The sequence below is a fragment of the Onthophagus taurus genome, chromosome 11 (genome assembly GCF_036711975.1).
Source record: "Onthophagus taurus isolate NC chromosome 11, IU_Otau_3.0, whole genome shotgun sequence".
NCBI lineage: Eukaryota > Metazoa > Arthropoda > Insecta > Coleoptera > Scarabaeidae > Onthophagus > Onthophagus taurus.
This window is the reverse complement of record NC_091976.1, coordinates 22204485-22219260: the sequence shown is the minus strand read 5'-3', so window position 1 is coordinate 22219260 and position 14776 is coordinate 22204485. Positions and strand designations below refer to the sequence as shown.

At 32.7% G+C, this 14776-nt stretch overlaps 1 protein-coding gene and 1 non-coding gene across 2 annotated transcripts; one reads left to right on the top strand and one right to left on the bottom strand.

Annotated features, from left to right (window-relative positions):
* Positions 1–3894: 3894 nt before the first annotated feature.
* Positions 3895–3976, top strand: TRNAS-AGA (transfer RNA serine (anticodon AGA)). Its single transcript has one exon. It is a non-coding gene; the product is annotated as a tRNA-Ser (tRNA).
* A 40-nt stretch (positions 3977–4016) lies between these two features.
* On the bottom strand, positions 4017–14576 carry LOC111418117 (UDP-glycosyltransferase family 50 member B3). The gene is made up of 4 exons (XM_023050574.2): positions 14305–14576; positions 9511–9847; positions 8728–9225; positions 4017–4830 (listed from the first exon to the last, which is right to left on the bottom strand). The coding sequence occupies exons 2-4, from the start codon at positions 9835–9837 to the stop codon at positions 4099–4101; spliced, it is 1557 nt and encodes a 518-aa protein (XP_022906342.2). The 5' UTR covers positions 9838–9847; positions 14305–14576; the 3' UTR covers positions 4017–4098.
* Positions 14577–14776: the final 200 nt, after the last annotated feature.

Sequence of the window (14776 nt, the reverse complement as noted above, 5' to 3'; positions counted from 1 at the left end):
GTGATGAGACTATTGATTTATTAATTCTATTAAAAATTTAAAAAAACCTTGCGAAGTACATTGTTTACTAAACATATCCCGATCGAGAGCAACATTAAATTTTTCCGTTATAAATAAGTTATTTGGAATGTTTTAGTAGTTTTTAGAAGAACACCGTTTTTAATATTCTCAAACAATAAAAATTTTAAATTTTAAATTGTCGTTTCCTTGAAAGACAGTCCATTAGTATAGACATAAACGATCATTTAGAACGAAACTTTCTCCTTTTTCACGTCTCCAGTTCTTTAAGAATGACGTGTTTTAAGAAAATTGATGGTTCAGTATATTTATAGTAAACGATTTGAAGAGGATACAATTTGTTACATACACAGTTCCTAGTGTTAAAACTAGTGATGGAACAGATAGCGATATTTGAATAAAAATTAAATTAATAAGAAAGCTGATAAGATATGTCAACTTATTTGGATCAAAGATACAAAATGAACTTTTTTATGCTGATTTAACTAACGAAGCAACTTTAAAAAGAGGATACTAAAATTAATAATTGGCGATATTTCCACAAGGATCTTTGAAGAAATTAATTTTATAGCGAATTTTGAAAATTATCGATGAAAATTGCAATTGTTTTCTCAAAAACTAAAAGTTATTTTTCAAAACGTGTTGGTTCATTGGAAAGAGGACACTCTTATTAACACTTTGGGAAATTTTCATACTTATATTCCAAGAAGTGTATTTTATACGAATTTTTAAAACTTAATCGGCGAAAATTGCAAAATTCGACAAAATTATCGATTATTTCAAAAATTTATTTGTCAAGAACTAAAAGTGATTTTTCAGAACGCCTTTTTGCATTAAAAAGAGGATACTTTCATTAATAATTGGTGATATTTCTACAAGGATCTTTCAAGAAATTAATTTTATAGCGAATTTTGAAAATTATCGATGAAAATTCCAACATCGAAAATTTTATCAAAACTTCAAATATTCTTTTCTCAAAAACTAAAAGTTACTTTTCAAAACGTGTTGATTCATTGGAAAGAGGACACTCTTATTAACATTTTGGGAAATTTACATACTCATATTCCAAGAAGTGGATTTTATACGAATTTTTAAAACTTAATCGGCGAGAATAGCAAAATTCTAAAAATTTTCGATTATTTCAAAAATTCTTTTTAAAAGAACTAAAAGTGATTTTTCAAAACGGCATTTTGCATGAAAAAGAGGATACTTTAATTAATAATTGGTGATATTTCTACAAGGATCGTTCAAGAAATTAATTTTATAGCGAATTTTGAAAATTATCGATGAAAATTGCAACATTGAAAATTTTATCAAAACTTTAACTATTGTTTTCTCAAAAACTAAAAGTGATTTTTCAAAACGTGTTGGTTCGTTGGAAAAAGGACACTCTTATTAACACTTTGGAAAATTTTCATACTCATATTCCAAGAAGTGGATTTTATACGAATTTTTAAAACTTAATCGGCGAAAATTGCAAAATTCGAAAAAATTGTCGATTATTTCAAAAATTTCTTTTAAAAGAACTAAAAGTGATTTTTCAAAACGGCTTTTTGCATGAAAAAGAGGATACTTTAATTAATAATTGGTGATACTTCTACAAGGATCCTTCAAGAAATTAATTTTATAGCGAATTTTGAAAATTATCAATGAAAATTGCAACATCGAAAATTTGTCAATACTTCAAATATTGTTTTCTCAAAAATTACATGTTATTTTTCAAAACGGGTTGGTTCATAGGAAAGAGGACACTTTTATTTACACTTTGTAAAATTTTCATACTCATATTCAAAGAAGTAGATTTTATACGAATTTTTAAAACTTAATCGGCGAAAATTGCAAAATTCGAAAGAATTGTCGATTATTTCAAAACAGCTTGTTACATTAAAAAGAGGATACTTTAATTAATAATTGGTGATATTTCCACATGGATCCTTCAAGAAATTAATTGTACAGCGAATTTTGAAAGTTATCGATGAAAATTGCATTAATTTTATCAAAACTTCAAGTATTGTTTTCTCAAAAACTAAAAGTTATTTTTCAAAACGTGTTGGTTCATTGGAAAGAGGACACTCTTATTAACACTTTGGGAAATTTTCATACTCATATTCCAAGAAGTGGATTTTATACCAATTTTTAAAACTTAATCGGCGAAAATTGCAAAATTCGAAAAAATTGTCGATCATTTCAAAAATTTATTTCTGAAAAACTAAAAGCGATTTTTCAAAACGGCTTGTTGCATTAAAAAGAGGATACTTTAATTAATAATTGGTGATATTTCTACAAGGATCTTTCAAGAAATTAATTTTATAGCGAATTTTGAAAATTATCGATGAAAATTGCAACATCGAAAATTTTATCAAAACTTCAAACATTGTTTTCTCAAAAACTAAAAGTTATTTTTCAAAACATGTTGGTTCATTGGAAAAAGGACACTCTTATTAACACTTTGGGAAATTTTCATACTCATATTCCAAGAAGTGGATTTTATACAAATTTTTAAAACTTAATCGGCGAAAATTGCAAAATTCGAAAAAATTGTCGATCATTTGAAAAATTTATTTCTCAAAAACTAAAAGCGATTTTTCAAAACGGCTTGTTGCATTAAAAAGAGGATACTTTAATTAATAATTGATGATTGGGAAGATATAGGGAAATTTTCATACTCATATTCCAAGAAGTGGATTTTATACGAATTTTTAAAACTGAATTAATTTTTCGAAAATTGCTAAATTTGAAAAAATTGTTCTGATTTAAAAAAATAGGCCGCATGTCGGATAGTTGCCGGATATCCGTTCCACCACTAGTTAAAACCATAGATATTTTTTAAAGTACAAGATTAGACCAAGAATGTTCTATTTAAATTGAGAGTATTTTACAATTTCACGCTGAAGGTAATCCCCGCGGATGTTAACAATTTCTTCAGGATCGGTGTGTGATGTGCCATCTGAGGAGCTAAGGGGATAAGTTCGTGGATTTCAGGAGATCTTCGGCCTTATAGTTTATTGATCTTATCACAGGCTTCAATGCAAAAGTTTTTATCTCAACAACAAATAGAGATTTTTAAGTGCGGTTTTGTTCACGAAAAACTACAATCTTTCCTCTATAAATGAGAAGTAATTCGTCAACATATCTTAAGAATTCGATTTATCACGATGCTTTAAAAACTATGAAATGAAATTGCTAACTTTATTAAGTTAAAATTCAGGTTGATTCAAAAATTTAGAAGAACTAATTTAAATAGAGACCAGTCAGATATATACATCTTTGTTTTGATGAACCTTGTTGTAAATTTGTCTGTGAAGAGACTGGTAATTAAAGAGAGAGTCTAAATAAGGACTGGAAATAGAAAAAGAAATAGGCAAAAAAAGAGGGAGATTGGAAAGGGAATGAGAAGAGGCATTTTAAAGGCAAGAATAATACTAACGAACAGAAAGTTTAGAAAGAAACTTGTGAAGTGTAGAAGGAGATCAGAAAATCAATAAGGCTAAGAAGCGAATGTAAAGGTCAGAAAGGAACTAGACGGAGATAAGGAAGGCTGGCTGGGGATTGATAGTAGAAGAAGGTGGTTGAACAGAGACAGGAAGGACAAAAGGGAGTCTGGGCAGAGAAGAAGAAGTTTAAAAAGAGACTGGTAACAAAAGAAAGAAGGTGAATAATGACTGAAAAGACAAAAAGAGATTCGCAAAAAAGTGATAGATTGGGAAGAGAGGAAGGAAACTAGAAAGAGCCTAAAAAGAGAAGGCTAAGTAGTAAAAAATGTTGAATTATTTTATTGAAACAGAACATAATAAAAGAAATTTAGGCAACCCATTTATCCAATAAAATTAATTCACCATGAAATGAACCACGTTTTTTATGATCTAGTACGTAGGAGCAGTCATGGCCGAGCGGTTAAGGCGTCTGACTAGAAATCAGATTCCCTCTGGGAGCGTAGGTTCGAATCCTACTGACTGCGGGATTAAAAATTTTTTTGCTTATAAAACAAATTTCATAGATAAAATATTATTTTTTATTTAAGTACTTATAAATAGAAATTTAAAAAACACAAAAACAGGATCACAATTAACTTTTTTGAACTTATTCGATTTTGACGTTCTTTCGAAACGAGAAATTTCCCGTTAAGTAACTGTAAATCAATTTTACAAAAACCTTAATCAACCGGTGTATAATTATTATAGAGGCAACTATTAACATGATTACGTCTATTAAATAGTACTGGAAAAAGTTTAAATTCCTTGCAGGCGATTGAAGATGTTCGGCTCCTTTGTGTCTCAAAACGTACTCAGTCCAATAAACAGCCCTTTGTAGCGGAGTTTCTTTTTGATCCCTAAACAATTTCTGCATCTTCTTTACTTGCCGTTTATATTTTGGATCGTGAATAACTTTTTTAATGGATTTTAAAAGCTTATCAGGAGTTAACGTGGCCAAATCTAATTTTAAAGCGTAACCATCTAATTCAGCTTTGGCCGCGTTTGCGTCGTGGTCACAAAAAACCGGTAAAGAAACAATGGGAACTCCATGATAAACTGTTTCGAACATACTTAATAATCCACCATGGGTTACGAAAGCTCTTAATTTAGGGTGACCTAAAATGTCTTGTTGAGGAAGCCATCTACTTAATTTTACATTCGGTGGAATATCCATCATGTCATCTTCAAATTTCCAAAGAACTCTTTGTGGGAGTTGTTTAAAAACGTAAAGAAGCATTCTTCTTAAATATTCAGGCATGTTTGCTGCTTTTACAGATGAACCCATACTGAAATATATAAATCCAGCTTCTCCACTTTCATTGATAAATTCTTCAAGATCCTAAAAAATAATTCGAATAATATTTTTTTTTTGCGACCTATGCGAAATTAGCCAACAAATTTTTTAGTACGAGACACTCTCAACCGATTTCGAGAAATAATATCTCATTCGAAAGAACCCGAATAAAACAGAGATGATCCTCTTCACAAGGAAAAGAAGACTGGGTACCCTTAAAGCGCTCTGGCTTTGCAAAGTTCCCTTGAGCTTTGCCAATAATGTGAATAATTTGGGGTTAACCCTGGATAAAAGGAGACCGCACATCGAAGGTAAGATAAATAAGGCACGCATTGCTTTTGCTCAGTGCAGAAGAGTCGTTGGGACCTCCTGGGGTTTAACACCCAAAATATCCATGTGGATATACAAAGCAGTGATACGTCCAATATTAACTTACGGCGCCGTAAACTGGTGGCCAAGAGTTAGAAATAAAACCATTGTGTTGCAACTACAAAAATTACAACGTGTGGCTTGTCTCTACGTTACAGGCTTGATGATAACCACACCAACAGCAGCAATGGAGAATGTACTGTGCCTTCCTTTTCTCAATTATCACGTTGAGGTGATAGCAACAATGATCCAGCTACGAGCGGCTAACGATAAATGGCTTTATAAATGTGGAAAATCGACTAGCCAGCTATGGGAGGAGGCATGTAGCAAACAGCCACTCCTAAGTGGCAGGGTAGATACGATTCCTACGCGTTTTATCTTCGAACGACCGTATGAAATAAAGGTAGGAGAACAATCCATGCCCGACGAAACTGTTCTTCAATTATGGGTGGACGGATCTCGTAGGGAAAGTAGCTCTGGTGCTTCGGTTTATTCAACAAAAAAATTATAATATATTCTGATTGCAGACAAGCCCTCATCTCGTTCGGGCGGTATCGCTGTTCATCCTCGTTGCTTGAGGACTGCCATAACAAGCTTTGTGAGGCAGCTGCTAGTAATGACATTACGATCTGCTGGAGAAAGGGTCATTAGGGAAATAAGCTTCATGACATGATGGACAAACTGACAAGAAAAGCTGCAGGCGAACCTCCGGGATCGCCAGAACCATTCATCACCCCAACAATAAGGTGTTTAATAGAACTTCAAAAAAGGGAAACACGTAAGAAGTTTCTAACTTACTGGGTCAGGACACTAGGATATCGCCAAGCCAAGTAGGCTCTGATGTACCCTAAACGAACAGATTTATTTATGAGACTGTCCAGGAAGAACCTACGTTTAGTCATAGGTCTAATCACTGAACACTGGCATCTACAGAAGCATTTACTGAACATGGGAATAAGTGACACCGACATCTGCAGAGGATGCGGTGAGCACGAGGAATCGGCGGAACACATTCTATGCGACTGCGTGACCCTTCAAATTCGTATGAGTGGAATCAGGGCAGCACAACCAGGACAAATTCTAACCTTTGCCTCCAAGACAATATGGCTGGAAGCACCCTAATGCTGACCAAAAGTAAGTACAAGGGACCTGCTGTGGTAAAAGTGCTGCGAGCGGTTCAGCCTGCCTTCCTACGAATCCAGAATCATTTGAAAACTTAATCCTTAGTCAATACGACAGCGGAAATGCCTGAAGCGCAATCTCTTTCTTTATTTAGGTGACCATAACTCGTAAACGCTGTACTCGATTATCAAGATCTATACGTCATTCTATTCGCAATATTCTTCTATCGAAATCAACCCCTTAATCTTATACAGATCTTAAAATGACATCGTGTTCGGCTCGTACAAGTATGGACGCCCGAAAGTTAACAACAAGAAAGAATTTTGTTAATCTAAGAATCCTGAGGAAGGAGAGCAAGAACAGCTCCATCCATACAACTGAACAGAGAGCTTGGAATACTGAAATCAAGCATAAAAATGATAAAATTGATATAGAGAACATCCGGAGCAGTATTAAAGATATAGTTGTGGGAGTAACAAACAACAATCTAGAATCAAGAGTGAGGAAGACGAAAGAATGGATGACTCGGAGATTCTGAATCTGATGGGCAAGAGACGAGAAGTCAAGAACATCAGGAGGAAGTGTAAGAGATTGAATGAGGAAAGATGATGGACAAATGTGAGGAAATCGAGAAACTTCAATGCATGAATAACATGCACAAGAAAATGCCAAGTGTGTTGGAGGACTCGGATGGCAGAGTGTTTTGTGGCGAGGAGGGGCCAAACAACATTGATGAACCTACAGAGCTGAAACCAGCTGAAAAATAATAAAAGTCCCGGTCCTGATTGGATAAACTCAGAAATGATTAAACTGATAAGCGAGGAAAATATGTTCTTGATATTGTTTAATGAGATATATATGTCAAGTAAAATTCCACAGGACTGGTTTGAGTCAAGTTTATACCGATACCCAAGAACTACAGGGCAAAGACATGTAACGACTACAGACTTATAAGTCTAATGAGGCATGCCCTTAAAATCCAGTTGAAAATTATACACAAAAGAATATATAACAAGTGCGAGTCTATCATTGCCTCTGAACAGTTTGTCTTCCGTAAGTGTAAGTCCTCTCACAAAAATGTTATGACCAACAAAAAGATCCAAGTGATTCTTGGAGTAGATCGGGTTGGATGATATGGATAGAGTACTTTTGCAAAACCTATACTGGCAGCAATCTGCGAAAGTCCAACGCGAGAATAAATTGTCTTCAAAGAATATTGATATCTGTAAGGGAGTAGGGCAGGGATGGGTGCTGTCTCTCACACTATTTAATATTTACTCAGAATGTTTGTTTGTTGAGGCACTTAAGGATTGCCACGATGGAATAAAGATAAATGGCGTTAATACCAGATAATACCGTATTGGTTGCCGATATGGATGTGGGATTACAAAATATAATAAACAGAATAAATAGGACATGCAAGCAGTTCAATATGGCCATAAATATCGATAAAGCGAAAGTAATGCTGATTGAGTTGCGGGATAACTCAAACGTCCCCATGCCTGGGAGGGTGGACGAAGTGAGATTGAACAGGGTTGATCGTTTCAGATACTTGGGGTGTTGGATCGACTTGAGACTTGACAATGACATTGGAGTAAGATCTAGAGTAAAGCAAGCGAGGCAATATTTCATTGTACTTAGGAAAGTTTTGTGCGATCAACGATTGGATATCGCTATATTGCTGAGACGCAAAAGTGTTAGGCATGGTCAATCCTGCTGTACGGAGTGGAAACTTGGACTCTGAAGACTGTCAGTATGAAGCGTATAGAAGCATTTGAAATGTGGACGTACCGAAGAATTCTAGTTCTAGTGAAAACGAGGAAGACAGTTTACCTTGGACATGTCTTGGAACGATTCCAAAGATGTCCTCTGGAACGTTTTAGAAAAAAAGTTTTAGCATAAAAGTTGTAACAAATTATATTCTCATCAATATTGCTGGTTTACACTTTTGCTGTCAGATGCATATATATTCGAATGGCTGAAAATTAGGTAAAATCGTGATTTTACAACTTGTTGGTAGAGTACGAGATTCGGAACGATTTAGAAAACAAGTTTTAATATAGAAGTTGTAGCAAATTTTATCCTTAACAATATTGCTCTTCTACACTTTTGCTCTCAGTTGTATAAATATCGAGAAAAGTTCGAATAGGTGAAAATTAGATGAAATCATGATTTTACATTTTGTTGTTGGTAGAGCTCTGGATTTGGAACGATTTAGAAAGAAACTTTTAGAATAAAAGTTGTCGCAAATTTTACTCTTAATAATATTGCGCTTTTATATTTTTCCTCTCAGATGCATAAATATCGAAAGTTTTAATTAGCGACTTTTGAGATTGGTCATTTCCGCCTTCGCGTTCACTGCAAGTAAGAGCTTGATGACTGAAAATCGGTTGAGTAATAAAGAAAAATTGGTGTTAACTTCGCATAGGTTATTTCGCTATGTTATCTTACCGTTGGTAACTTTTTAGCAGTTTTACAGTGAATACAAGCAACTTCATCAACGTTAGGGAAATAAGCTCTGGGATATGTTAAAGTTGAATGTCCATTTTGTAAAATAAAACTGACGTTTTTCGATAATTCATAAGGATGAGGAATTTCATGTCCAAATTCTTTTTTTAATACTTGATGGACGTATCTCATCGCAAAAATATGCATTAAATTAGCAGCTCCAAACCATAAAGTATTCAAAGTTCTATCGATTAATCCCATGTTATCGGTGAAAGCTTTTCCGTAAAACGGTGTAAATGAAGGCATCGTTGGATTGCCGGATAACGATAAAGATCCGGTGTAAAATCCCACTGTATTTATGTACATAAAAGGAATTTTCAGGAAATACGATAACCCAAGGGTGCATTCTGGAAAAGCCCCATCCATTATGACTAATTCAAAATTTTTTGCCGTCGAAAGAAAACCTCTCGTTTCATGGTCCGTTAAAAGCAATTCGCATGTCTAGAAAATAAACAAGAAAATTATATAATTATGATAATTATGAGAATATGAATGAAATGATTTAAAATAATTGTTGCATTTAAATATAATATTAAAGTTCAGTGAACTCATAAATCATAACTAAAGTTTAAAATCGTATCTAATAACTTTCTTTTTCGGGAAAACTACAAAAAATTATTATGTAAGTAGAAATTTAATAAAAAAAGTTTCACTTTTTTTTTACTAAATGATCATCATTTTTTTTTAGTGGGGTAAAAAATTTGGTTTTAAACTTTCTAAACTTACCTCATATGAGTACCTAACGATATCAAAAGGATGTACGGGTTCTTCTCCTTTAATTCTCGCCCCAACCAAATCCCAATTAGTAAAGTTTTTTACGTAAAAAACAAAACTAGCCGGAGTGATTTCTTCTAAACCTTGTAAATGAAAATCAGGTGGAAAAGCGTTTATAAACGTGATGTTATGTCCCCTCGGAATTAATCCTCTTGCTAATTCCCAAAAGGGTATTTTATGCGATTTTGTTCCACCCATAGTGATCATTAAAATATTCGAACAACTACAAATACTTGTAATCGATAAAATCCAAAAGATAATCTTTTTAGTTTTATACATCGTAACGAAACTGAAAAAATAAATAATTAATTAATGTTAATTTTATTTATTTAAGTTTCTTATATTGGAAACAATATGGTCAATATTGAGATTCACAGGTGAATCTGTTTGAGTTGTGTTGAGTCAATGTTGATTTATGGCATTTACAAGCGCGTGTATTGGACCAAAAAGGGAAAGTCGAACGTGTATATTTGCAAAACCGAAACATTGCGGGCACAAACACGATTTTCATGGGGGATTTTTCAACTTGTTTATGATGTAACGGTAAAAGTTGTCAAAAGATTTTAAAAAGAAAACGGGGCCATTCAATTTTCTTTTCTCTATAGCGAAGATCTCTTTCGACATTTAAAATGTTAATAAATTACGAAGAGAAACTCGTATGCTTGGAATGTTTTCTGTTATTGTTTATAAAATTTATCTTCTTTTTTAACGATGCTTAGTAATGATGTATTATTTTATATTATGCAATTTAATTAAATTTAACTCAAAACAATCCTTCAAAAATAATAAACAAAACTAATTTAGCTAGGAAGGAAATAACTTTAAATGATCCGTAACTGTAACACTCTTAAGTGAACTTAAATGAATGACTTTCTAATCCTTGTAATATTAACTCAAGGAAAACAACAATGCTAACTTAAGAAATAAAAATGAAGAAAAAAAAATTATAATCTATAAAGTGAAATTTCCCTTTTACAATATTTATAAGCAAAACAAAATATGCTACATTAAATTATATAACATCGAAATGTGGAACGTGCAAAAAGATATCAATTGTCAACAAACGTTAAAGTTACGTGATACAACTCGACGAAAATGATTAAATACGTTTAATTCCAATTAGAAAGTTTTGTTCAAAGCATAAAGCAGAAAAATAATGGAGATATCAAGATATGAAAAGACGATTTATTAAAAGTGGCTAAGGCAAAACTGTTAAGATTGTAATCCTACGTGGTACTTGAAAGCGAAATTTATTGCATTTTGTGGGAAGTTGTACTTTGTGGTCTGTAATTTTTTCGTTCACTCCATTATTAAAACAAAAAAATAATAACGAACAGATGGTTCCTTTAACACTAACAACTTCACTTTTTACTTTTCTAATTTCTAGTAAGATTTAGTTTCCTTAAATTAATTAAATTAAAAAAAAATAATCAATTTAGGTCAGGTAATTGTGAAAATGTGAAATGAAATTTCGACCATGAAATCTTCTTGCGTTGACAGGAAGGGGGCGAAGAATTTAACGGTTCCGCGTAATTCTTTTTCCTTTTTCGTACTTGATGGAGGCTCTCGATCAAGGTCACTTTCTAAGAGCGAGAACAGAAAAGTGAAACTGATGTTGGTACTGTAAAAGCCATTTCTTTCTTACTTCCTTACTCCTTATTTCTCTACTTACCAAAAGGCAGAAACGATGTAGAACAAGGTGAAAGGGATTTCCCTAAAAGCATTTTAACGAAAATGTTCCACTTAATTCAAATTAATAAACAAGCTATGTTTTGTTTGATTTTTTTTCGTACGTATGCATTTATGAGTTGTTGATGAAGAGATCGACCCATACAAATTGATAATTATTCCATTTAAGGTTTTGTTGTGCACTATGGACACTCATAATATTATTGTGCAATCATTTCCTGGTTTATAATTCAAGGTAATGAATTAAACTATTTTGTATAATAGATCTTACATCGTATTGGTTTCCAACTAACTCATCAAATGTACTTTTAAAATTATTTTAAATTATTAAATTAAGACTGGATTTAAAATTATAGGATTTTTAATTACATCGTTATATTGAAAGATGTGCATCTAGCAAGAAAATCGAGTTTAATTCGTGTAGTTAGTTTGTAAAATTTGGTCGTTAATGGAAAAACAACCTGTTTATGTATCGACTTGTAGCGCCAGGTGAGCCTTCCTAACCCAACCAACCTAACTCAACCCATCCCAACTCAACTCAATCCAAACAGGAAGAAATTTACGCAGAATCTGATGCGTTTTCGGTTCGCCCAATGGACTGGAGATCGCTTGGCCGAAGATTAACTCCATTTCCACATCGAGGGCTCTGTCAATAAGCAAACACATTTGAGGTTCGGAAAATCCAAACGTCATCGTTGAGCAACCGATGCACTCAAAACTGGTTTGATGCAGATTTTGGAACTGTGGCGTTACAGTGGATGTCGTGGACGATGTTTGACGATGTAACAATTAAACTTTTGGGCACCGTAATCGAAAAACGAATAATTAACCGAGATTCTGATGTCAAATGGCCACCACGGAGCTATGATTTGAGCCTATTAGACTATTTTCTGATTCAAATTGCAAACGTGATGTCCCATTTAAAAGTATCACGAAGTTAGAGATCAGTATACAAACGTTGATTTGATCCAAAAAGACTGTTATATTACATATCTCGTAACGGAGATCTTATATTATATCCAAACCAACTTCAAGAAGAATGCTGAACAAACAGCAACTTATTCTTAGAGAAGGATAAGATCTAGATCACCGTATTCAAGGATCCGTAGTTCCAAACTGGGCAAATATCAAACACACTGTAGTCTTCTTCATGCAAAATCTTGTATCTTTCCGACAATTATTTTCTTCTATTCACAGTATTTAGTCTTCTGCAAGCAGTAAATAATTTTTAAATAGCAGTAAATAGCAGTCTATAAGCAGTATCCAGTCTTCTGCTAGCAGTATCTAACAAAATACTGTATAATGATATAAATTAAAAATTTTATTTAGTAAAAACATTTTAATTTTCTGCAGTGTATTATAATTCGTTTTATTTCACTTTTTGCGAAGAGAAAGATTCAGAAAGTGCAAAACCTCAAAATAATGAGAAAATAATTCAACAATAATACCAATTATTCGCCATAAAAATCGGAATGCCGTAATTATCACTTGATTGGAGTATCATTTTTTTATTTTCTTCTGGACTTTTGATTTCTTTTAATCAAACTCAATAAGTTTTCTTTCACCATTGATAATCTGGTTGGCTGATTACCAGCTTTTTCCTTTTCATCAAAATTCAATTCTTGTTTAATTTGTTAATAATTGGTAAATTCAACGAAGCAGGAGAAGTTAAGGATTAGAGTTTGACAAAATAATTTCAATACTTTACAGACAACAAAAATATTACATCGACAAACCAGTTTCCATTTTATTCGATGTCCATAACTAAATGGCCAAAACTACGAATCGTCGTAACATCTTCAGATTTGGAAAGAGAAACCTGTACACCACAACAACAGATATATCCTCTATCATTAGACATTATGTAAAACACTACACTGTATGAATTTAGTTGGATTAATAAAATTAGTAAATATTAAGTGAAGTGCTATCTGCGTTATTATGAAACCTTAACTTGAATGCCAATAATAAAGCAATACATTTTTGTGTTATACTTCAATAAATGAAAGAACCTTCATGTGCTTAGTGCAGATCGCTTATGGTAAACCTGTTTTGCTGAAGCCAATACAGTTTCTTTCAAAAGAGTGATCCTATCAAGCAAATCACTCAAAGATTAAGAATTTCTGAGATTTGACACTTGACACTATAACAAAGCGCCTCTACAAAGAGAGAGTTGTTAGCATCCCTCTGCCATGTTTGTGAATAAGTCGGAAAGAAGAAAAAATATTTTTTCGAATGAATTTAAATGAGTTAAAGAAGAAACGCTGAATATTTACGTAACTCTATGGAAATTGATGAGCTCATCATGCTTCATAATTGAAATTAAGAGGTTGTGGAGAAAGCGACGCATCTCACTTTATATTGCTAGCTCTTCACCTACATGATTACCTAAATACAAGATGGTCAAACTTTTGTATATGATTTATTAGGTATTCTGTAAACAGCAAACAAATAACTATTATGACCAAAAAATTGCGTTGAAAGCGAGATAAAATTCAAAATGACTTTAAAAAATGGGATAATTTATTGCCGAAACCCAGATTTGGTAACATGAAGTAGATTTTTATTTAATCCAAGGTTCGCGGGTGTTGATTATAATCTAATTAAATGAAAGCAATTCCTTAAATAATTACAGTAAAGTTTACTTCATATTGAATTCACAATGAATAGGTAAAGTTGGAATAAAGTACTAATTAACAGAGAGGCTATTTCCAAGAAAGAAATCTAGATCCTTCTTGAAACAAACTAATGATCTTGGATAAATTTTTTTTAATTTGGATTTTTGCATTCTTGACGAAATTATGTACTCGAACTACGTAGTGCGCGAAGGAAACGAGATAAAACGATTTACAAGAATTTGAAAGCGACGTGGTTTCATTTACAAATTATCTAAGTTACGAAATTGTTCCTTTCTGATCTGTTTACACAGTTTTCGCTCGATTCGCCACAGGCAATATAATTGTTTTGATTTTTTTTTATAATCGCCCTCAATTCTCATAACACACTTACTGTTGTATAAGAATTAATTAACAACAAGAATTCTTTCTTACCACTTACTTTTTAATTGAACTAAAATCCAAGCGGTTCAAATCACACCACAAAAAAATTTTAATAATTCACCACAATTTCTTATTTTTTTATTTAACATATAAGCACTAAAAGTGAATTAAAAAATATGTATTTTGAAAAAATGTTTATTTAAGTTAAATTTTTTTGCGCTTATGAGAACTACATCACGTGTTAATGTAAGTTGATTGAAAATTGCGTGTTGATATCTTGAGAAAGCACCGAAGTGAAAGAGGCCGAATGGTACACTGTTGGTCAGCAGCAGCCGGAGCTCCAAACCATAACGTTTTTCAAGTAGTGCAAAATGAAAGGGGCTTTACGAGAAATTTTGTGGAGGTGGATATAGCTAAACCATATTATTTAAATTTTAAAACAATTTTCTTTGTTTAACTATATTATTACCAAGAATGTAATAAAAAAAATAATTTCTTCATATTCTCACCTTTATGTATGTATATTTTAA

What these genes read in the sequence shown, in the direction of transcription:
- LOC111418117 (XM_023050574.2), bottom strand. Translation starts at nt 9,837, where the DNA reads ATGTATAAAACTAAAAAGATTATCTTTTGGATTTTATCGATTACAAGT. An exon ending in TCGTTAGGTACTCATATGAG is followed by an intron (nt 9,226 to 9,510) that starts GTAAGTTTAGAA and finishes TTTATTTTCTAG; the next exon opens with ACATGCGAATTGCTTTTAAC. An exon ending in CTGCTAAAAAGTTACCAACG is followed by an intron (nt 4,831 to 8,727) that starts GTAAGATAACAT and finishes ATTATTTTTTAG; the next exon opens with GATCTTGAAGAATTTATCAA.